At 37.5% G+C, this 26,020-nt stretch overlaps 1 protein-coding gene across 1 annotated transcript; it reads left to right on the plus strand.

Annotated features, from left to right (window-relative positions):
• Positions 1 to 1,051: 1,051 nt before the first annotated feature.
• LOC107556824 (palmitoyltransferase ZDHHC5-like) lies at positions 1,052 to 24,893 on the plus strand. The gene is made up of 11 exons (XM_016240055.1): positions 1,052 to 1,592; positions 5,293 to 5,414; positions 6,593 to 6,750; positions 7,070 to 7,242; positions 7,407 to 7,509; positions 7,937 to 8,028; positions 8,118 to 8,244; positions 13,664 to 13,781; positions 15,506 to 15,618; positions 19,242 to 20,167; positions 23,207 to 24,893. Exons 1-11 carry the CDS (start codon positions 1,438 to 1,440, stop codon positions 23,418 to 23,420), a joined length of 2,301 nt encoding a protein of 766 aa, XP_016095541.1. The 5' UTR covers positions 1,052 to 1,437; the 3' UTR covers positions 23,421 to 24,893.
• The last annotated feature ends 1,127 nt before the right edge of the window (positions 24,894 to 26,020 follow it).

Here is a 26,020-nt window from a genome sequence, read left to right on the forward strand (position 1 = left end):
TCATCTGCTAATAGACGGCAGCTGGGCCTGATACACGCACACGTACACATTTAAGGAAGTCTCTGAAGTGTCCCAAGGGAGAAGTTGAACTCTTGTTTATTGTTTTCTCTTTGACTCAATCTTCACATACTCACCTGTGAATCCCAGAATTCCTCTGAGCTCCAAAGTCGTCATTTCCGAATCGCTCCACTGACCTAGATCAGTTCCCAGTAGCATTGAGGTGTGTGTTAGCTAAGCGCTGCTCTTTTCACCTGTTTTTTGACTCTGTGCAAGCTCCATCAAGAGAGGTGTTTTAACCGGAGTATTCCTTTCATTTCATGCCTCTTGTCTCAAAAAGCGAGAATTTTGATCTAATCATCCATGCATGTGTAAGCCTGTTTACTTGTAAAGATACTGCCATGTCCTTCGAAACTAACCTGTGGATCAGCAATGCTTCGACTCTGGAGAGAGACACTTGAGATTCCATTTCTTAAGGTGCAGTGTAGCGCACTGGTTGGTTGAAATGAAGGAAAGACATTTTTATATTTTCTGATAGTGTGGATGGTGAGGGGAAACTGTTAACAGTTGATTCCATCTGATTCCTTTGCTGTCATTGCTCCCTGAACTACACCAAAACTGAGAAAAATCCTCCTGTCCCTCTTTGTGTCTTTCGCAGTTTAAATTATTTTAATTTGTTTTTTTTTTGTCCAAATTCACAGCAGATGAAAACTCCAGGACATTAATTGACTACAGTGCTGCTTATCAAAACATCAAATTCAAATATATTTTTAAAATTTGTCAGCATCCAAAAAAAAAAAAAGAAAGAGAAAACTCAAATTCATACCCGTTGCTCTACTCTACCTCTTATTATGTATAGTAACACCAAATTTTTTTCATAAGGTAAACGTTTAAAAAAAAAATTAAAAAACTTTTAAAGCACCACTAAAAATTTAGATACCCAAATTTTCCATATTACAAAGCACCACTAAAAATTTAGATACCCAAATTTTAATTTTAATTTTTTTTAAGCAGTTTCCATATTACAGTCCTTTTTTGTGGCACTTTTTAAACGTTTTCTTAAGCTTTTTGAAAACAAATAGTCAGAAAATATTTAGACTTTAAAGTTTTTGAGCAATTTTTGTTAAATGATTTAATAATATATAAGCCAGAGCGTCCAAATATCAGAAACTTTTAACTCCATTTGTTAAAAGCTCAAATTTCTTCAGTTTACCACTTGTTTTTGTTTTTTATCCTTGTTTTTTTTTAATCATTTTTAACTTTTTGAGAATTTGTTTTGTACTATTGAAACAATGCTCATCTTGTGGCCTTTTTCTATAATGCTAAAAGGACAACGACTTCTCCCCTAGCCTTTCTTTGCGTTTGTGCTGTCTCGACAACACAAACACACTTACAAACATATAATTTTCCGGGGCGCGCTGCCATCCTGCCCCCTGGGTGATGCCGAGCGGCAGCATGAGTGGGGGCCTGTCTGGACCCACTTCCCCACCCCACACCACTGTTCCATCCAAACCTCTCCGGCCTAGTCGCTACGTGCCGGTCTCTGCGGCAACGGCCTTCTTGGTTGGAGCAACCACCCTCTTCTTCTGCTTCACGTGAGTACACAGACATGTTTACTAACACTGATTGCTGCAATCATTTATGATGGATGAGTCAACATGTACTGGTAAATAACAGTGATCAAAAAGTGTATTGCTGTGCTATGGAGTGAGTAATGGCATGTTTTTGCCTAGAACTCGTTCAGAAGTACCAAATTATTCTACCTGGAACTGGTTTTCAATGGCACAGTTAATTAAGATATTCTTATTCTCTAAAACCCAGCAGTGTGTTCACTTGTTAGTATCACAGCAACGCACCCAAGCTAGATGAAAACGAATGGAAAAAAAATACTGTTATAATATTTGAATGCCTTCTTTATTGCATATCAATGTATGAGTGTACACATCAAGACGACCTTGTAGATTATACCGTTTGTATGAACAATTGACATATTTTTATAAAAACTGTGTGTTGTGAGTTTGCACATGTGTTACTGTCCAAGTATATCTGTTACCTGAATTAATACTTAAAGGAAGTAACATTTAGTTAAAAAAGAAGGTGTTCTTACTGATTTGGGATTGAGGGGTGCTTGCATACACTTCTTGTGATTTATTTAAACATTTAGAATTTTTTTTTTCTAATATTCTTTTACTAAGTAACGTGCATCTTTTATCACTGCTTTAACCGACAATATTTTACAGGTTAATTTCTTAAAAATCTTATTTAAAACTATCCAGGATTCCAATATTTTACATTACAAAATAGCTTGTCTGATGATGATCATATGGCAGCAGTTGCTAAGTAGGACATTATAGTTAACATAATTTCAGTGTTGTCACTTTTCAGCCTTTTTATCATTAAATGAGCCACATCTAAGAATGTTATAGTCTTAGTATTAAAATAACTGGAATTGTCTTTTTTTGTTGTTGAAATTTTTGACAGCTTACATCTAAGGAATACACTTCTAATAATATCCACAATTCATAAGTTAATGTTCAATACGGCAGGCTCTTAAATATCAGAAAGATTTTTCACACAGCTTAGAAGATCAGAATTTACCTTGCCTGTGCTGTATTAAAAGGTCTCTTTGCTTATTAATAATTTTTATTAACGTTTTGAATGATAACCAGATCAGTCCTCTACAGATATTTCTTATTTTTGATTTTCAAAAGACTCACAACTAGGCATGGGCCGGTATGAGATTCTGACGGTATGATAACCTTAGTGTGGCGAAGCAGTAAAGGATTAAAGATTTAGCACGACTACGCCACCCTGGGTCTTGCCCAGGGACCTTTCTTAATGAATTTCTTTTTAGGCAACACAGGTCAGCTCACGATAAATTTGCAGGGGACATAGATATACAAAAGTAATTTATTACAATTAAAAAGGGTATATTACATAAAGGGAGGTAGAAGAGCAATCACAACAGTTCACATATAACAAACTCAATTACACACTTCACAAAATGCAACAGTGGGCAACCTGGGTCGTCAAGGACATCCAAGGATCAAGGTACAGGAACCGAGGCTTGACAGCAGGGCATAAGGGCACAATCGGCCTATACAGCAAAACACCCTTCACTTATACCTGTGACACACACACACGCACGCATGCTCCAACCAGCACTCGTGAAAGAAACACCAGGAATCCAGCCCTGCCTTAGGCACTCAGCTCCAAATCAAAGCAACAGCGTCTCCAGATAATAGTTCCCACATAGCCCCAACAACAGGGAAGCTAATCGCAAGTAGTGACGCCACTGGTCTGTCTGCAATGAAATTACAATTTAGACATAAGTCAGGCAGACGAACAATGTGCTGGGAAGCTGAGGGCTCGTTCAGTCTATATGGGAAACAATGGGTTCGATGGAGAAACAAAACGTGTCCGTAATGTCAGGTGAACACCCGCACCAGTCATGCTGAATCAGTCTCACTCGAACTGCAGAGGGGCAACCCTAGCCAAATGCTACTGGTCTGTCTGCAATGAAATTACAATTTAGACAGATCAGCCATAGTACCTCACCCACGAATTTATATATTCGCTCACTGCCAGATGATAGGACAATCAATGAACAACTAGCCAACCAAATGCAAGCAGGAAGAGCTTCACTAGTCCTGCCACATTAGGTAAAAAAAATAAAATGTTTCACGGTATTGCGATTACAACTCTAAAATATGTTATTTTTAAATGTCTGGGTAAAAATTATTGTACTAAATCGCAGAAAAGTACAGTACGTACTTTAGACTGCTATTCCCCGCTCTGTGAAGTAACGTGAGGGAGGAAACTAGTTGACGTTAGCTAGTTAATTAGCCATGTTATCTGCCTCGGTAGCAAGCCAAATAGTATTTATTTAAATGCTGAAACAAACGGCGGGTGGGTCTCTGTCTTGATCGGGGGTGAAAGAGGGAGAAATGACGATGACACAGATATATAGTTTATGTACGAGCTGGAAGTATTTATTTAGTGATCGGCGCTAAAACTTAATCTGTACGGAACATGGTTATTCTACGTTACCCAAAAAATTCACATACGGCAGACTTGAGAAAAAGTTCCAGGGATTCACATCCTTCGGCCATCCCACACACAGGTGACTCTGACAGCTCGCACCAACCGGAGGAGGAGGGGTCGTGTGACTCGTTACGCTCTTTGCTGCACACAACTGAGGGAGTCCTGCACTTTCCGTTTTTGACGACACGTAAAATAACTGCGAATACCGCAGGAACGGTATAACAAAACATTTTAGTGGTTTTGAAACTTAAATTAGTCCCTGTGTCCTAGTTCATTTCTTAGATGAGGCAATATAAAAGATTTTTCTTGTCAGGATTTATGCATTTTGACAAAGTAACCCTAACATTGATGTAATTCCGCACAGCATTTCTGGTCTTAGGAGTCACTTTTCTGGCAATGTTACTTACAGTACAAAGTTAGAAAAAAAAAGAAATACCATGGCAGACATGCGTAGGACTTTTTGTTATTTACAGCACCTTTGCCAAAGTCCTCTGTGAAGTAGATAGACCTATTAACGCTGAAATGGACATGATGTTTGAATAAAATGCATGTTTACATAAACAAAAGGTCTTAATGCTAAGCTCTTTAATAACATACCGAATGGCTTGTGCACGCATAAACTGATAAGTTCAGTGCATTTTTGCAGTATCAGCATTTAAAGAGCAGTCAGAGCTGTTTTCTTTTGATGAGAAATCATGTCAACTTCCTGTTGACTTCTTGTACCCTGGATTCTGTAAGTCGTGACCTGTAAATATAGCAGGAACATGAAATAGTCATCATGCCAAAAAATTAAATAAATAAACGGCCCTTCCAGTTGGTACGGAAGAGGAAATCTGAGGGCTTAAGTCAGATGCTGTGTCACGTCTGTTCATCATACATTTGCCCCCTCTGATCACTCTCTTCTCACCAACCCCTCAGATTAATCACTCAAAGGCAATGAAAATAGGACCGCATCTGTCATAAAGTGCCACTTCCCTTGCTCTTTTTTTGTTCTTTTATTTCTCACTTCTGCCTGTTTTTGTGTTCTCACACATTGTATGTTTTGTGGTACCGTCTGTTTCCCAGGAGAAATTGTGTGGTTATCTGTATGTCTATATCACTTATAGTAAGAAAGTGGCTAAAACATTATCAGTCAGTGTGTTCCCTTGACAACCAGTTCTTTTCACTAAATTAAGATGGTTAAGCAGACTAGCACACTTGAGAATGATTACATAGAACATACATGAAGTGTGTGATTTCTGTCTCTTACAGGTGCCCTTGGCTTTCAGAGCAGTTTTCCATCGCTGTGCCGATATACAATGGCATTATGTTTCTATTTGTTCTGGCCAACTTCTGTATGGCCACCTTTATGGATCCTGGCATCTTCCCCAGAGGTAGTGAAACAATCTTCAATATGATGTTTCTGTGTGTGAGAGTATACAGCTGCAGTAGAATGTGTGGCTGCCTTATTGGAAAAACAAGCCACTTTAGTCATTTTTTTTTATCTCTTCTTCTTCATTTAGTCTGAACTATTTCAGTCAGTAGAAAATAGAATAGAATATTTTTTCAGTGAACTGACCTTGGCGTACTAAACTTCAGCGGAATCAACCTTAAAGCAGTGTTCTTATTGTTAACTAAAAAAAAATTTTTTTTAATGTTTTTAATTGAAATAAAATATAAATATTAGATGAAAAACTGTTTACATAAAAAAACTAAACAAAGATTAGAAATGTTACCTAAACTAAAATAAAAATAAGTTGAAGTTGAAATACTCAAATTATTAAAAATACACCTTTATGGATCCTGGCATCTTCCCCAGAGGTAGTGAAACAATCTTCAATATGATGTTTCTGTGTGTGAGAGTATACAGCTGCAGTAGAATGTGTGGCTGCCTTATTGGAAAAACAAGCCACTTTAGTCATTTTTTTTATCTCTTCTTCTTCATTTAGTCTGAACTATTTCAGTCAGTAGAAAATAGAATAGAATATTTTTTCAGTGAACTGACCTTGGCGTACTAAACTTCAGCGGAATCAACCTTAAAGCAGTGTTCTTATTGTTAACTAAAAAAATTTTTTTTTTAATGTTTTTAATTGAAATAAAATATAAATATTAGATGAAAAACTGTTTACATAAAAAAACTAAACAAAGATTAGAAATGTTACCTAAACTAAAATAAAAATAAGTTGAAGTTGAAATACTCAAATTATTAAAAATAAAACAAAAAATAAAATATAATTTTAAATGTTAATCAATACCATAATAGTATACTAACAACACTGCGTTAAAGTCCATTTTACTTACCTAATGTTTCTGAGTGAAATGGAATATAATTTATTTTTTTATTATTGTTTATTTATTTTATGGAAAAATTATGAAGACCGTTTTTATTCATTTGGAGTAACATGCACTGATGAATTGTGCAGAAGAAGATGTGTGTTAAGAAACACAAAGGTCATAAAGTAAACAGGGTTTGGATTCCATGTTGACTTTTAAGCAGGAGGTTAATAAAATACAAGTGTAATTTGATATACTGAGGAAGGCATGTTAAATTGTCTGTATGTGTGTGTTGTAGCTGAGGAAGATGAGGATAAAGAAGATGATTTCCGGGCTCCTCTTTACAAGACTGTGGAAATTAGAGGCATTCAAGTGCGGATGAAGTGGTGCTCCACCTGCCGTTTCTATAGACCCCCACGTTGCTCACACTGCTCTGTGTGCGACAACTGTGTGGAGGTAAACACACACACCTTATTCCAGTGATTGTGTTCAGCTGTGACCCCAGTATGTGCATTGATAAAACACATGACATTACAGTTCGTAGCAATTCCATAACATTTGTATTTACTGTATTTTTACTATCTTGTCTATGTAAGGGTAAGTCTTTGTCGTTAATCAGTCTGTCCACTCTTGCTCTGACTAATGCTTTGCAGACTAAACGATCGATTTGTGTTAATTAGAAAAGTGTGCTTGCTTTGGACAGCCTTAAGCTTTTCTCTCACTCTTTTACCATTATGACTCGCACACACTCAACTTGCCTCTTCTCTCCTTGCAGGATTTTGACCATCACTGTCCGTGGGTCAACAACTGTATCGGCCGGAGGAACTACCGTTATTTTTTCCTGTTCCTGCTCTCTTTGACGGCTCACATAATGGGCGTGTTCGGCTTCGGCCTGCTTTACATTCTCTACCACACCCAGCAGCTGGACAGAGTGCATTCGGCTGTCACGTATCCTCAAACAATTGTTTAATTTTTATGTGTGCTCACACCAACATTTTTTGTCCAAAATTCAGAGTGTGACTGTGCAATAGTGTCTGCGGTGTCTTTAAGTGAGAGCTGAACTTGACTGATTTGTATTATGATTTACTGTTTCCTCCTTGACCCTTTATCAGTATGGCTGTCATGTGTGTTTCTGGGCTTTTCTTCATCCCAGTAGTGGGTCTCACTGGTTTCCATGTCGTTCTGGTGGCAAGAGGCAGGACCACCAATGAGCAGGTTGTGACATGCGCAATCATAATCTTCTGTTGTCGTGTTTGTTTTCCTGTCAATAACCATGTTGTTGTTGGTGAACTGGGATTAAAATCCCTATTAAGCAGTTTTATAATCCTACAAAATATGACCTCTCAGCCCTGCTTCTTTAGATTGTAATCTCATTTTAATCCTCTTCCCAAACCAGTTTCCTGCTTTCTTTCTGCCCATCCCTCCTCCTCTTTATGTGTTGACCACATTTGCACACATTTTTTGTATCATATTGTCTCACTATTTTTCTCTACTGCCTCTTTTCATCCATTTTTTATTATTTTTAGATGTTTACTTTTTCACTTTTATCTTTTTACTGTTTAACATTTTTTGTTTCAATTGACAAATAACTGATAAAGTAACTACTAAGGTTATTGTTTAATGGTCAACTCTATGTTTGTAGGTAACAGGGAAGTTCAGGGGAGGCGTGAACCCCTTCACAAATGGCTGCTTGAGGAACGTCTCGCATGTTCTGTGTAGCTCACAGGCACCCAGGTATGTTTTCTCCTGCTTTCATAACTTTGACCTATATGTTGTATTTTCTCATTGAGGTTTTAACACAGTGTTGTATTCTGATCTCTTAGGTATCTGGGTAGAAAGAGGAAGGCTCAGACAGTGTCTGTTCAGCCTCCTTTCCTCCGACCGCAGCTTACTGAGGCTCAACTGGCAGCCAAGGTGCTCGACAACGGAATCCAAGGAGACCTTCACCGGGTAAAAAAATTATGCCTTTTTACTTATTTGCTTCTGTCCAGCCATCTGCTTTTGGACAAGCAGTCTCTCAATAGGAATGAAATATCAGCATTTTTTTTGTGAGCAAGTTGTTCCTTAGAGTTTTAATAAATTGTTCTAAGTGATTCACAAATCACAATTTGTTCTAAATGATTCATTAGGAAGTCAGTCTGAATTTGAATGATTAAAAAAAAAACTTATCTGTTAACTAGATAGGCCATGGAAATTTGTAACTTAAATGTTTGAATGAGGCCATGAATGTTACCTAAGTTGCCACTTAGAAGCAGATATTCCTGCTGGAGCCAAAATCCCTAGGTCAGAGAGTGCGTTAGATTATTTTGCAAGCAAGCTCCAATTCCCCTCTCTGGCAGATGAAGCTCAAAAAAGATCTGTTTGTGACATTTACCATCTGATTGAGGACAGCTGACACAGACAGGCTTGCATTAATATGCCTGAAATGTAGACTGGCTTTTAAACTGTCAAAAGTACTACAAGTAGTGTTCTGAAATGTCACTTGATTTATGTTCTTAAAGAATACAGGAACTTTCTATCAATTTGGAGCACTTTATTAAATGTATCTTATATTTTTCAACATTGCAACCTGGAGTTATGCTTTTTAGCATTGCATGGATTTCTTCATTAATGGTTTCTAAACTGAAAGGCTCAGCTTGTAGCTTGCTGAGTTGTAAGCGCTGATAGCAAGAGGGAGGAAGGAGGTGTAGCGAATCAGCTCATGGGGAAATATGAATAAGTAATCATAACTAGTTATAATTAATTATAAATATTTAGATCCGCTTTAGATATTTAGCTGACCTCTCAGGGTCAACTGTCTGTCAATTCTAAGAACGTTAATTTCCTGGTTAAAGGAAATAACTTTCTTACTGTACAACTCTACACAGAGCTTGTAGCAAAAAGGGGCGGTCACACTGCACTTTTCGTTCCATTGACTTCCATTCATACGCATGCGAATGCGTCAGACCGGAAACGCAAGCTCGTGCGAAAAATTTTGCATTTCGCTGCGTTCCAAAGTTCAAGTTTGGTGAACTCTGACCTGCGAATTCGCATCACGTGAAGACGTGTGACCAGTAGAAGATTGATACGTCACTGTGTGACCTCTCTGTACAGAAATTCAAAAATGGAGGAAGCGCTCATTTTAGCCGTAGCGGAGCATCCTATTTTATATAATACATCTTTAAAAGATTATAAAAATCAAATATATATATAGAGAGAGAGATAGAGTACAATATAATTACTATACACAAGTGTATTATTATTAAATTACTTAATGTTGTTCGTTATTTTACATTTTCAGAATAATTTTAAAATAAATGTTGCACACCTCAAGAACGTATAAAATGAATTATTTAAAGGGAAAAACCTACAGCACTTAAAGCACAGCACTTAAAAATGTATTATATATGTACAGTCAAACCAAAATTTATTCAGACACCTTGAACATTTCATTCATTAATACAGTTTATTCACTATAGTTAAAAAAAATGGTAATAAAATATGACACAGTCGAAAGTACTCCTTGTGGCGATCCTCATCCAGCCGAAGCTCCTGAATTAAAGAATGGAACTCATTCCGAGTCGGCGCCGTCGCAAAAGACACAGTACAAGCACATCTGAATCCATGTTGTGATAACCGTGGAGCGTGATGTCATATCCTGCTCCCGCCCATATCGCAGCGGCGTCCGAAAAAATTTCGCACGTTCAAAGTCTAGCGTGACCGCCACTTAAATCTGCATGATTAGGGACTCCAGTTATGAGCAAACAATGAACAACGTCAAGTGTGATACAAGTAAGACTTTATTAACTACATAACGTCACATGGTGTGATGCCTTTAAGGTCAGAGAAGATCCCCGTCTCTCAAGATGGGCTTGTCCAATGAGAAAGGCCGGTATCCCAAGTGGGAGTTTTGAGATACTGGGGAGTTTTATGACTCTTTGTGTGGAAGCGTGGTAATTTGCATATGGAACTTGAATCAAAATTTCTAAAGATTATAAGGACACTAATATATTGCCTATGTACCAACATATAATATACACGCTCGTTTAGATCATCAGAAGGCGAATTCATAGATACTAAGCATGGTAGGATTACATATAGGCAACATAACAGGAATGAGTGTTTCCATCATACGCCTGCATAAAACAGTATAAAATCTCAAAGACAACATACACCATGCCCTGAAGGATATGTGTGTTCATTCAAAGAAAGGTTTTCCTATTAATTAATCAGAGAAGAGTAAATTTTTACTGTGCACTGTGGATTTCCTATGGAAAATGTAGTGCGAGGGGAAATTCTCAACATGCCATTAGGTCGTAAATGGATCTGGTCTAGCAGAGGTGTCGTGGTTGCCATGGGGACCAGGGGGGGCTTGGTGTCGTTGCAGACATCCTGGCATCCAGTTTATTGGGTGAGGGGTCTGTGACGACTTGTTAATCTAACTGATTTGTTAAATCAAATGAAAAATTGTGTGTTTGATTGGTCCAGACGCTACAGAGGTGCAGAATGCCAGAGAGAGCTGCTTGATAAGTGTGCACCAATGTGCAGAAATGGAAGGAACTGATTATTGGAAATGTTCATACACTTTTCCTCCATTAGCTTCAGAATTCCCGGTCTTATCCTTCTGATGAGGTTGCTGAATCTTTTGGCATCCTCTAACGTAATACCATTGCCCTAGTCCAAAATATTACAGAGGTGTGCCTACTGCAACCTGCTATTACTCAAGGAAAGTTGGCACACCAAATATTCCAGAACCTGAGAAAGACCCTAAAGTTTCTTCATTAGTCTTAGTCTATATCTTGAGATGAAAATGCTTAATAGTCTTAGTCACATTTTAGTCATTTGAGTCTTTCGTAGTTTTAGTCGATAAAGTCGTTGCATTTTTGACAACTTTTAGTCATTACTTTGTCAAGCTGCAGTTACCAACATTTATTTTGTAGCTATTTTATATGTAGTCTTCAAACAAAAATATTTATTAATTCTTCTCTCTTTAGACCAAATCAATTAAGCTTATGAGAAATTTGAATCAAGAGTTGAATTTGGGAAAAACTTGAATAAATGATTTTATTATTATATATATATATATATTATATATATAATTGATCATTTTTGATATATTGCATGATAAGACAATAAGACAAATATGAAAGAGATACAAATTAAACTCATTTTTCAGATACAGTTGGTTTACTTAATATATTTATTTAACATCTTTTGTTGGTTAACATTAATGACACGGATAGGTACTTAATCAGGAATGCTGTCCCTTTAAGACGGAAGGCATGCATGTAATACTGACACACGTTCACTTAATCCATAACCGGCTGTATTTACGTGAGATACTCTACACGATAGACATTTGGACTGCTGTGTGTGTATTTGAGCGCTGAGAACTGATGGTGCACTGTATATGAGAACTGAAGAAGTGGAGCGTGCGCAAGAGAGAGCACTTCTATCAGCGCAATTCCGCATTCACTAACTTTAAGTTAATCGAGAACGAATTGTGACTCCCGGGAAAAAAGGGACGTCTGGTCACCTTATCCCTACCCCTTCGGGTGCTGAGGCCATTGTTTCAGACCGCTAGATCGTGTTTTGGTTCCCTATCCATCCACTGCAGCTGCCATACTGAGACTAGATATGCAAACGGCCCTCATCCGATTGCAATCCAATGACAGGGATGCACATTTTGAAGGACAAGACGGTAGCTTATAGGGTGTATTTTGAATGTCCGGTAGTCCTCAAATAACTTTATAGTCCCGTCTTGTCTTGTTAAGGAAGACGCGGCATACATTTCGTCATTGTTTTATCATCAGATATTAGTTTTAGCTCGTCAACTTCTGGTCTTATTCACAGAAAAAATTTTCGTTAACGAATATTTTTCGTCGCCGTCTTCGTTGACGAAATTAACACTGGTTGGTCTGTGCCAAATAGGCTTGCATGGTATTGGGCTTCCACGATAATGGTTAAACTGATAATCACAATTTCTTTGCTCAAATCATAATCACGGTTATTAATTAAGGCTAATAAAGAATTCATCACAAATCACCAATATACAGTGGGGAAAAAAAGTATTTAGTCAGCCACCAATTGTGCAAGTTCTCCCACCCACACACCAGAGTCCTGCATGTGGGAGCCGCTAATATTTGATGTAACGGGTGGAATAGTATTTAAATGTGTCAAGAGCGGGTGCAGGTTGGATGGGTGACAGGCACGGGCAGGGTGTGGGTCCAATAGCCAAGACTATGTTGACTCAATCCAGTGCACGCTGATAGGCAGCTGCTTTCAAACAGTCCCAGTTTTTTTGTTAATATTTTGGGGTGCTTGTCTTATTTTTTTCTTAAATGCATTAACTCAGAAAGCCTAATGGTTTATTGCTTGTTACATGAGAAAATAAATGAGTTTTGTCTACCTCATGTAGGAGATTTAATGCGGGTGTGGTTCAGGTCATGGGTTTTATGTCAAACGGGTCAGGTACGGAATTAAATTAGTGTTGCTGTCGGATAACGGGTCAGGTGTTCTGTTAATTACTGCTGGTGTTGGTTTATCAAACAGGACCCTTGCAGGACTCTCATATACACATACACACACACACACACACACCTTTTTTATAAACCTTGTTCAGCATGATGTTTCCATTGTTGTATTTGTTTTATATTCGATTTAGATACAACTATAATTTTTTCAGTGACTTTGGCATTGGGGAGAAAGGAGTTATGCTTTGAATGTTTTTCCTATCTGGCACTGTATCTGTAGTTGGAAATACCTTTATTCAGCTGTTTTGTCTTGTTTCTTTATTTAATTTACCACTTCTGTTTTATCCTCTTTTTTGCAATCTTTCAGTCTAAGAGCAGTTTGATGGAGAGTCAGTCTGCTGACGCCGAGCCTCCACCTCCACCTCCACCCAAACCAGAGCTCAGATACCCTGGGCTGTCACGAGGACCTGCCGGACACTCTGAGACCTCATGTAGGAGATTTAATGCGGGTGTGGTTCAGGTCATGGGTTTTATGTCAAACGGGTCAGGTACGGAATTAAATTAGTGTTGCTGTCGGATAACGGGTCAGGTGTTCTGTTAATTACTGCTGGTGTTGGTTTATCAAACAGGACCCTTGCAGGACTCTCATATACACATACACACACACACACACACACCTTTTTTATAAACCTTGTTCAGCATGATGTTTCCATTGTTGTATTTGTTTTATATTCGATTTAGATACAACTATAATTTTTTCAGTGACTTTGGCATTGGGGAGAAAGGAGTTATGCTTTGAATGTTTTTCCTATCTGGCACTGTATCTGTAGTTGGAAATACCTTTATTCAGCTGTTTTGTCTTGTTTCTTTATTTAATTTACCACTTCTGTTTTATCCTCTTTTTTGCAATCTTTCAGTCTAAGAGCAGTTTGATGGAGAGTCAGTCTGCTGACGCCGAGCCTCCACCTCCACCTCCACCCAAACCAGAGCTCAGATACCCTGGGCTGTCACGAGGACCTGCCGGACACTCTGAGGGTTAGAGCAAACCAACATGACAAACTACAGCAGCATTTTGATTGATTAATGTCTCTCAAATGTTCATAGATCATTATTGCCTTATTTGTGCAATTTTGTTTTAGCAAAATTTACTTTACATTTAAGATTTGACTTAGATTGAATAGTGTTGAGTTAAGCTTTCAAAATGTAACAGCAGTAATGTCATCATAATACTTGGATGCTTTTGTTGATTACTCATCTTTCTTGCTTATATTTAGCCATTTATGAATCTAATATTAATATTTAGAATGGAGTAGGATTTGAATTCGAGTTACTCGATTTTAAAAAATTGCATTTTGCCTGTGTCGAGTAACCGGCAAAATACTAGAAATAGCGCATTCGACGGACGAGAATCCATGAACCGCATTATCAGACTGTCTTCCAAGGCTGCATGATATATTAAACCCATTTTAAAATCATAATAAAGCATAATGCTATTGTGAATTCACAAACGCTTATATATACGTGTGTGTAGTTTACGTACGTGCATCTCCGAGTGGCTTCGTTCACAGTAAATGCTGCTCCACACAAACTGTTATCATTTACATGTGTGGAGCATCTCAAACTCCATCTCTGCATATTGTTGTGAGTTTGGGTTTATTATAATGTTTATCTGGGAACGCACCGTGTGCCATTTCATCAGATTTGTAGTGTAAATAATTTATAAACCTATGCAAACACAGGAGAATACTTCAATATCTTTCTCAATATGCTAACTGTTCATCGCGTTTTCTAAATAAAAGTTTATACCCTCACTCTGAGTTTACACACTTTTGATGTCCACATATTCAGGAAATGACAGTGGCTGTAGCATTTCTGTCATACAGAAATGGCCAAATATTAAAGATTAAGTGGATATTTGAATTAAATGTTTAGTCCGTATTAAACAAGGATTAGATCGAGCTGTAAAGTGTAAAAACAATCGTCAGGCTGTTGGTGCTTTCTGCAGGCATTTGTTATAATGCGTAATGTACATTAGCTCCATTGTTTATAATATATTATGTATTCTACAATAGTTTAATAATATCATATGATTACTTGCTTTTGATACTTTATTTGAACAAATTATTATTGCCTCATTGCAATTATATATATATATATATATTTTAAGTAATTTAAAATGCTATTGTTCGCTTGGGTCTGTTTTTATTACCACAAAAAAAAGTATTATAATTATACGATTAATTGTAAGAATAATCAACTGATTACTCGATTACCAAAATTATCATTAGAGACAGCCCTAGAATGAAGTATAAAGGCCTGATCAAATCAAGAATAACAATAAATAAACAACTAAATAACTATATTAGCATTCACACTAACGTATGATAAGTTTATTATAAGCAGGCGCTGCAGTTATGTTGTGTGCCGCTTTAAATCCTCAAGCTCTTTAAGGTCTAGTGAATTCTGATAGTCTGTGTTTTTAATGTTCATCAGTTAGAGAAAAATTGTTCGGAAAGTGATTTGAATGATATTGTTCCTCTGTGTCATTATCGTTATAGTTGTAATGGGAACTTCTCTGTTCTCATAGAATTAGAACAATTATTAAAACTTTATAGTTGTAGTTTTTGTCTTTGGTGTGAACAGGCCTTATGATTGTAATTACCTGTTGCAATGCTCTTTTGTCAGCTTAATTCACTTAACATGTTACTAAAATGTGTTTATAACTCTAAGTCTGGTCTTTCATTGTCCTTTGTTTGCAGAGAGTAGTCTGTTGAATAAAGCCCCGCCCACCCCCACCATGTTCAAATACAGGCCCACCTACAGCGGTCCGGGCAAGAACCACACTGCCCTTACACATGCCTATGCCAACCAGGTAACTTTTCTCTGTTGATGTACAGTATGTGTTGCTTATCCAAAGTAAAGAGGTCTGTGTGTTCATTCACATCTATGGTGATGACATTCACTACATTTAATTTGACGTCATTCCCATTCTTTTGCATGACTGTAATTATTATTTCCTTTATACCACATTTTTAAGTCCTTTTTTCTCTAACATTTTGTTCAATCCATTAAATTGTTTTTCCCCCTCCAATTTGATTGACTCAGTGGCTTTCAGTTGAACAGTATCAGTAAGTTTACACTGTACTACTTTTTCTGTGTGTCTGTGTGCGTTATTGTTTAATTATGTGCCAATGGTCCTCTCCTTACTCTAATATCTGTCTTTTTTCAGTGTCCATATGCATTAATTTTTAAATGCAGCTTGTTAATGCAGCTGAGTTTCTATTTAATTGTCATTGTTTTATGAATCTCCCACTATTTAGTTTATCACCATAGTAGTTATTTTGTATCTTTACATTAATTAAGGGTTATATATTATATAAGAATGTTGTCTTTACAAAAAGACCGCGTTGCTTTCTCAAAAGGCCACCGCTTATACAAAAGAAGAATTGGCACAGACAAAATGGTTGTTCTGAAACAAAAGAATAAATATAATCTGTTCCATTTGTTTAATTATACTCTAGTAGTGTTAATAAAGCCTACAGTGTTTAAACCACAAAAAAACAATCTCTCCTCACAGAGTGGCCGTGCAAAACAATTTGCTGGTTGCAGCTGTGGGGGTGTGTCCGTTTTGGCTCTACTATGCTGGATTTGGATATATTAGATGAGAAATACACCATGTCATGTGATTTTGATTGATTCTGAAAGACCTGAGGCCTCATGAATAAAACTTTACTGAGTTTCCATTATAAAAGCTTGTGTACACGGAGTTTAGATTAAAAAAAATAATAATTGTATTAACCCTGCTGGTCAAGATTGTGCTTAAAGGGGTCATATGATGCTGCTAAAAATAACATTATTTTGTGTATTTGGTGTAATAAAATGTGTTTATGCGGTTTAAAGTAAAAAAAAAATCATTATTTTCCACGTACTGTACATTATTGTTTCTCCTCTATGCCCCGCCTTTTTGAAACTGGTCGATTATTACAAAGCTCATCGGTCTGAAAAGCGAGGTGTGCTGTGATTGGCCAGCTATCCAGTGCATTGTGATTGGCCGAATACCTCAAGCGTGTGACGATAATGTTACGCCCCTCACCATACTGTTGATGCCGTGTCCCGGCCGGAGCGACGAGACAAAAACATTAAAACCCATTACAAAAGAGGCATTTGTTGCATCCAGTGGGGACATAATTACTGATTATAATGACTTATACTGTCTTTTTACGCGTTGCGTTGTATCACGCCGCGTAAACATAAAACCCTGTCTGCATTTGTGATCGGAGAAATGACAAACAACAAGTGCTACTCTACACTGCCCAAAACTCGCGTTTGAATCATCAGTGGCAAATCCTTTAAATGAAAACGTACTTACAGTCTGTGTGTCAGAACTGCCGGCATTGTAGTCTACTCTTCCAGGATCAGGAAACAGTCCTCCATAAAATGTGCTCCACACATCTGGATATTTGGGTTGAACTGTTCTGGAACAGTGTTGTAAATACAACTTAACCACTGATTTCTAGTCGTGTCCTCTTGTAGTCGGAAGACCGAACAAAGTAGTTTCGCTTTCGCAATGAAACACACGGCAGCCTAGCGTGAGCTGAGGCCGGGCTAGAGTGAGCTGAGGCGGTGGGCTTGAACGGCGCGGCCGGCGGATTCGACGAAGGAGCGGCAACCACATGTGACGACACCGGACTGGACTCCGCTTCGTCCACGGTGAAAGCCGATCCGGCAATCCACAGAACTAAGTTGATGTATTCCCTCAGCGACCAGCACAGATCAGCTCTAGGCATGATGAAGCGGAAATCGTCCTCTTTTGGAAGACCAAACAAAGTAGCTTTGCTTTCACAACGAAGCACACAGCGTCTTCACGACATGGCGGCGGCAACAATACTACAGGGAGAATAAATGACGCCTTCTTTCTTTGCGTGAACATTTGGGCAGCGTTATGCAAATCTTCCCAAACTCATTATATGTAGACATGTGGGGTCGTGTTAGAACGAGCCGTTTTAGGTAGGCGTGGTTAACTTTTATAAAGAATATCTCTTTGGATTTGAGACTTTAGTCTTTGCAACTTTACAGATCTTCTTTATGCACCGAGCTTGTAACACTCCAAAGAGAAAGGAAAAATTTAAATCGCATCATATGACCCCTTTAAAGTCTGAATTGAAGAATTGTCTCCTTTTCGATAGCAATATACCGGTATTGGTGATAACCGTGATAAATTTAAAAAAATAAAACATTAATATAACACCACAGACAATAATATCGTAAATAATCCAGTGACAGTAACTTGTTGACACTCAAACATGGCAGCGAGACACTCTACCTATATTCACAGTATAGGAGTTTTTTGTTAGACTTACTTTTTGTATGCTTTTGTTTAAAAACTCTCTCTCCATTTCCCTACACTTTAACAGTTAAAGGTTATTTATTTATTTATTTTTAAATGTTTCTGTATATTATTATGATTATATTGTTATTGTGAAATATTTTGGCCACAACAATTGTGTAGTGAAAAGGTGATGTATTTATTTATTTTTAAATGTTTCTGTATATTATTATGATTATATTGTTATTGTGAAATATTTTGGCCACAACAATTGTGTAGTGAAAAGGTGATGTATTTATTTATTTTTAAATGTTTCTGTATATTATTATGATTATATTATGTTATTGTGAAATCTTTTGGCCACAACCATTGTGTAGTGAAAATCTGATATTGTGACATTAAATTGAACTTGAAATTGTAAGGCCTACAAACCTTCAAGACTTTCTAAATTAGTTCGCTCAAAAAGAGAATGATCCTTGTTTGGCTGGTCTCAGCCCCCAAAACAGGAAAATTTCATTTACAGTAAAATCATAATTTACAGTGTTCAGGTTTGGTTGAGACATTTAGTAGCAAAACAAACTAGATATTCATGAGCAGAACTATATTTTATTCTGTGAAATAAGAAGTACCTGTGAGTTAAATGGATAAATCATGCACAGTCACTTAGGTCGACTACAGTTGGCTACAATCAAATCTACCATTTTAGGCTAAGAAGCCAACAGGATAAATGTCAAGTTGCTTGTAGCTTACTTTTTATACATGAGGCCCCAGGGCTTTTTATCTCCTGCCAACAAAGACCACAAGGCAAGAAAAGTGAGATGTTGTGGTCTTTTGATTTTTAATGTCACTCATGCGCTGTGGTATGCTATACTGAAACAAATGCAAAAATGACACACATTCAGACTCCTGTGAAAAACCAAAGTGCTCTGCCTTCAGTGCGTCTAAGTTTGTTTTGTTCCCTGCCTTTCCAAGCTTAGCCTCTCTGTCATAATGCTGGCTCTTTATTATAGCTATAGAAAACGCTTTCCTAAATCATGTGTCCCCAGTGACCCACACGATCCATACCAAGGGGTTTGTTCTTGACGTCCCTTTGAATTTAGCTTTCAGATTTCCTTTGTAACTTTATAAACTCTTCTGTTTGCTGTCTCTCTCTTGCTGTCTCTCTGTAGATGAGTCGTCGGGACAGTCTTAAAGAGTCCTCTCTCCTCCAGTCCAGTCAGCAGCCAGGCTATCGCTCTGAGCCCAGTCTGGATGGGCACGAGGGGGGTGGAGTTGAACAAAGCGGGCCAGAGCGAACAAGTGGGGGTCCTGGAGGACCTCCAGGCTCAGGGATCACAGGATACTCCCTAGGAGGGCGTTCATATCCCTCCTTCTCTGATCCCACAGTTCTTGCCGGAGGGGCCTCGCGGTCCTCTAGTGTTCGCTCTTCTCACAATGCCCCACCATCTGAGGCTACCACCTCCACCAGCTACAAGAGCTTAGCCAATCAGACGCCACCACCGGCTCCTCGGAACGGCAGTCTGTCATACGATAGTCTGCTCACACCTTCTGAAAGCCCCGATTTTGAGTCGGCAGTGCCAGAGATGTCACCAGGGCGACCGCGCTCCCCTGTAGTTGGATACAGTTCGCCTTACCTGTCAGCACAGATCGCCCAGCAACGGGAGGCAGAGCTCCACCAGCCGTGTGCCTCCAGCACTGCCCTCCTTGCCTCCCCGCAACACGCTGGCTATCTACGTGGCTCCACCTCCTCCCCACCCGCTCCACCTGAACGAGAGCGGGAACGCCTGCTGCATGACTCTCAACCACCCCACCACCACCACCACCATCATCATCACCACCACCATCACCATCGGCCACCCCGCTTCTCTCGACCCCCTCTGCTCTCTGACTCGGGCCCATCTCAGTCCTCATATCCATACCGCACTCGCTCTACTGACACACCTCTGCCGCCCACCACCCACCCTCCACGCTCGCCACACCCCCCGCCGCTGGGGAAGTCTCTGTCTTACTCTAGCGCTGCTGCTGCAGAGATGCAGTACCGCCTGGTCCGCAAAGCCTCGGCCTCGGTCGGGGGAGGGGGCATACAGGCGCCAAAGTGAGTAACTCCCCCTCAACCTTACGACGCTCTGCGCAGCCTGCTGCATCCTTCCTCCTACTCTTCCTCCTCCTCCTCCCAGACTCCTGTGAGTGTATCTCTTTCACTTCTTTCTTCCTTCTGCTTTTTCCCACCAGTCTTAACTCATTTTGTCTAGGCAACTCTCCAGTAATTTTACGCTTTCAGTAGTGATCATCTGTTGCTTTCTGCTACTTGGTGTCATTGTGTTGAACTTTGCTGAATCATTATTGTCAAATTAAAATAGCATAAAATCAATTATCTTGTTTAATTAATTGTTGATTACATGGTTAAAGGACATTGTAAATTAAATTCATTTTAATTAAATAAAAAAAATCTTGACAACGTTGCCTGAACATTAAAACAACATAAAAATTAACATACAAAATAGTAAATAATAATACTAATGAAATTTAATTGAATAAATTCATTAACTATTTAATTTAAAATGTCCAGTTATAATTATTTAGATTTTAAGTTCCATCATCATCATTATTATTATTGTTGTTATTGTTACTTTATCCCCGGTTTCACAGACGAGGCTTAAGCCTAGTCCCAGACTAAAATGTAAGTCTGAGCTGTTTCAACTGAAAGAAACTTGCACTGACTGATGTTAAAATATATCAGTGCCTTTGTTTTGTCTCAAGATGCACACCAGTATGTTCAATCATGTTCAATCATCAATGTTTTTTCTAAGGCATGTTAAAAAAAAAAAAGTGAAACCAGGCCTTTAGTATTAGTTTAAAATTTTGAGAGAAAAAAATTATAAATTGTTAATCACTAATTCAACTTAACATCATCTTTTCAACAACACAACCTTTTAACATGAAATATCTGGTCAACCATTACAGTTTTTAAATAAATCAAAAGCTTTGTTCACACAAGCACCATAATTTCATTTAATTATGTATTTTTTTGAATGGCAAAAAATAATGAACATTAAGCTTGGCTTTTCGTTTAATCTGAACAATCAGGTCAGATTTCAGGTAGTTTTTCTCGCAATTCAGGACAGGGTCAGACTTTTTCGTGCCTCTGTTGTCTCATGTACCTTAGTTGTCTCAGTGCCATATCATGATGTCATAGTAAACATGAATAGAATCAAATAAAGCACTTGTCTATGTGGAGAGGCAAGATGGAAAAATAGATTTTTAAAGTCTTTTGACATCATGCTGCCGCTTAAGTTGTTACCATGGTGACCTACGTAGATAAACTGGATATGGTCTACTCTAGAATAAACATCCAATTTAATCACTGGCAGAATGACTAAATGGATAGATCTGAGACCGACAGAAAGCTTCATCACTGTGCTCATTTAGAGGTCTGGAAAGCCTGCATTGCCCTGAGTTATTAGTCAGCATTTTAAAAGCAACAAAATCAACCTGGTGTCTACTAAGAAGCAGAGAATAAATCTTCTTTACAGGAAACATTGTTGCTTAGAATGAGGGAGAGAACAAAATGAACCATATTCTGTCATAAGAGTTTTGTATTTTAAGTTGACATGTATGCATTGTTATTTGGAAACAACCCAAGGACCAAACAATGATCCCTCATTATTAACAATCATTTCAGTGGCATGCTGATAAGCAGAGCTGATGGTTATAATAAACCTGTCATGCTTCAGTGCTTAAGAGAATGTTTTCTTTCCAAATTGTGTGGCGGAGAAATTGAAATTGACTGGCAGCCAAGGCTGAATTTGCCACTGTGGCTAAACTATTTTCATTGTCTTTATGCACTTTGTTTTCTGAACTGATATCTGCTCTGGGAGGCTTTTTAACTGACATCTATATCATGCATTTTTGTCATAGCCACAGGAATTTGAAATAATAGGTATCCTGTGATGCGTTTCGTTGTTGGTTATCATATCGTAATTCTTTCTTCTGTGTTGTGATTTACTTTTGGTTACATTGTGATGCTTTAATCTTTTTTTGACTGTGACAGTGAAACTTTCATATGACGTTACTCTAAAATAGCACATTTCATGAAGACCCTTGTGCTATAGTTAAATGCATGCTACAGGATCATACCTTTACTCTCAAACACTGCTGTTTAAAAGTTTGGGGTGGGTGTTTTTTTTTTTAAGTCTCTCTTGGATTTATTTAATTAATAATACAGTAATATTGTGAAATATTACCATTTTTAAAATAACTAGTTTTCTATTTTAATATATATGACCCTGTGAACCAGTCATAAGGATCAGTTTTTCGAAATTGAAATTTTTGCATCATCTGAAAGCTGAATAAATAAGCTTGAAGATTGATGTATGGTTTGTTAGGATAGGACAATATTTGTGCTGAGATACAACTATTTGAAAATCTGGAATCTGAGGGTGCAAAAAAATCGAAATACTGAGAAAACCACCTTTAAAGGCGGACTTTAAAGTTCTTAGCAATGCATATTACTAATCAAAAATTAAGTTTTAATATATTTACGGTAGGAAATTTACAAATTATCTTCATGGAACATGGTCTTTACTTAATGTCCTAATGATTTTTGGCATAAAAGAAAAATCGATAATTTTGACCCATACAATGTATTTTTGGCTATTGCTACAAATATACCCCAGCGACTTAAGACTGGTTTTGTGCTCCAGGGTCACATATTTTAAAATGTTATTTATCCCTGTGATGGCAACGCTCAATTTTCATTAGCCATTACTCCAGTTTTCCGTGTCACATGATCCTTAAGAAATCATTCTAATATGCAGATTTGGTGCTCAAGAAACATTTCTTATTATTAACAGTTGCCAATTAATATTTTTGTTGAAACCGTGATGAATGTATTTTTGTCTAATGTCTTTTAGTGTAGTTAAAAAATGTTTATTTGAAATATAAATCATAGCATTGTTTTTACTGTCACTTTTGATCAATTAAATGCATCCTTGCTGAATAAAAGTATTATTTTAAAAAATCAACACATTTTGACCCTATGCTTTTGAACAGTAGTGCAAGTACTATACAAATGTTTATACTTAATGTAAATCTTTCTCTAATGTCTCTGTTTCTCTCGGTTTTTCTGGTTTAGGGACGAGATTCAGATGAAGTCGTATAGTAGGACAAACGGGCAGCCAAAACCTTCTTCCACCCCCTCGTCCCCTTCTAATCCTGTCAGCGTGTCCACTCGCCCAGGTCAGGCGTATTCCAGCGCTGGCTCTTCTCAGAGCCCCGCCCACAAGCCTGGAGGTGGGGTGAAGAAGGTGACGGGCGTTGGAGGGACCACTTACGAGATATCGGTGTGAGATCTCGAGTCACTGTTCTGACCCGTGTTGTCAAGAATGGAGCCATGGAATTATTTTCTTCATTCTGTTTGGCGGACATTTATTGGTGCCCACAGGAAAGATCTGAAAACTTGTCTTCAAAATTGAAGCAGACCTCTGCTGTTATTTTTTAAAACGGATGTAATTGGTGACCAGAAGGTTTTGGTTGGATATAACATGGAGGAGGAGGAGCAGCTCAAGCCGTGACATAGTGAACTTCAGGACTCCTCACCAGTAAGGAGCTGGAACACTTAAACGGTGTGACGGCAAAGGACAGGATTGCCTTGAAAACATTTCAGTACATTACAAAAACAAAAATAGGTTTTTATCCAACATAAAGGTGTAAATTGTTCTGTATAGAGAAAAAAAATGGTCATTGTTTTCTTTTTTTTCACCGGGTGGAATTTAATTTTTTTTACAAAAGGGGACCTGTGGTATTCAGTAGCCGTTTCAGACCACTGTGATTGGCATGCGACAATGTTGCATCTGTATCCAATCAGCACCAGGGAAGCAAAATGGTAGAAAAGATAAGGAAATGGACTAATGCGTTATTTAAATGACAGCAGCCTTTCAAGTGCAGGTAGTGTTTTCTGAGCCTTGGAAATTCAAGGATGTTTTTATTTAATTTTTAAAGTGTTATTTTATATGACTTTATAAATGGCTATTGATAAGATCAAAAACTTTTTTTTTTTTTTCCCTACAAAGGCTGATATTTGTTCTCTATGGACTTTTATCTAATCAGACAGAGGGATTAAGAGCTGATGGCCGCTCTAGCCAGAGAGATCAGCCGGTAATCAAAGGGTTAATCGTAGCATTTCAATATGTGGGACATATTTAAATTTTTATACAGTAAACATTGATTGGCTGCCTCTTAGATATGATTTTTTTAATTTAATTTTTTTCCTGATTTTTTTTTATTAATATGGCAGAGCCAAATCTCACCGGTGGCCTTGACCAGCCAGCCATGTAGGATTTAAAGCTTCCTGCTCACAATGCCACAGAATGGTGGGTAAACATATCAGTGGAAGTTAGCTGTCTTTATGAATCAGTGAAAGCCTTTTATTTTGAATGATTTAATTCTTACCTATTGCATTCGAGAAGATTGTGACTCATTTCAGTCATCGTCTGTCTTGTCAGGGGTATTGATCAATATTCAGATCAGAGCTGGCCAATCGGGACAGAATGTATTTGCTGACCGATACAAAAGCCAATGAGTACACTTCTAGGAATTTTTGGGATCAAAAGATGGACTGAGGAGGGAAAGAAAGAAAAGAACGTGTACTGTATAGTTCAGTGTGAGTGAACATGGTTGTGAATGTGTATGCGTGCGCGTGTGTTTGAGCATTGGTAATAAACTCTTTATAAATCAGTTGTGCATTTGACTTAAAATTTCCCTTTATGCATTGCTCCTGTTTTAATAGACAAAATCTTTAGAAAACTACACACCAAAAAAAATGTGTCCATCTGTAAAAGCCTATTGTCAATGTAGACATCAGAAAAAAGGTCTAAAAATATTTTGGCACCTCATTAACTTGTTGCAGCATTGGAAAATAGCCGGGTGTACCTAAAAATACTGAAAATGTTAGATGTGCTCCCTTGTTTGTTTCATGAATCTCAGCTCAGATAATTTTTTTAATGCTGAGACAATATCTAAACTTTTTTTAACATTTTAGTAATTTTGTTGTATGCTTTTGTCATTTTTATGCCTTTTTAATGTCTAAATTGTCTTTTAAGTTTAAGCTTTTAATTTTTATATTTATAAATGTATATAAATTTAATGTTAAGGTTTATGAAATAATGAATTTGGTATTCGGATACTTTATGGTTTTGAAACGGCCTATTCGTGTGATGAACCTGTGGTTATTCTGGAATTAGTTAAGTTAGTTCTGAAAGGTCTATCAAGAAAATGTTTTATGTAACCTATATATTATTGGTAGCCACATCACATAGTATGTCATTGTGGAGAATGCGTTGACCGTTTGAATGCAAATTTCAAATGCTAATTGAGTGCTTTAATGAGTGATTTAGATGTGCTTGTTTCAGCTTAAGAACAATTTGTCAAACATCTGCTTGGTTACTCGGTTTAAATTTGGAGCAAATAGATCAAATGCACAACCTGAACAAAGTGTTTTATTGGAATGGCAAAAAAAAAAAAAAAACTTCACAACCACTCAAAGCACTTTAGTCATCTTTCAGACATCAATTCATTAAATATTAGTGAAAAATCAAGAATGGTTTATTCAATAGGGAACTAAAACAATTGACAATAAAAGCTTCCAACAGTCAATGTAATAACTGGAAAAGGTTAAAACGTGAAGACTGCCTGCAGCTTTATTCCGTGCCTGTCAGTTTAACATAAAAAATAAATGTTAAAAGCTTATCATTCAGCATAAAGAAATTTAAAATAATAAACTTAGTATACAAAACATTTAAGACTTTTACCGCAGTATATTCTCTCAAATGAAATGTGTAACTGGGTCTCAGTGTCAAAGGTAACAACTGAATCTGGCAGAATATTATCTTGATCTCACTCTTACAGATTTAGTAAATGTTCATAACATGAACTGTTGGCATAAAAGACC

This window comes from Sinocyclocheilus grahami, unplaced genomic scaffold (assembly GCF_001515645.1).
Source record: "Sinocyclocheilus grahami isolate Dianchi unplaced genomic scaffold, SAMN03320097.WGS_v1.1 scaffold579.1, whole genome shotgun sequence".
In the NCBI taxonomy this organism is placed as follows: Eukaryota; Metazoa; Chordata; class Actinopteri; order Cypriniformes; family Cyprinidae; genus Sinocyclocheilus; species Sinocyclocheilus grahami.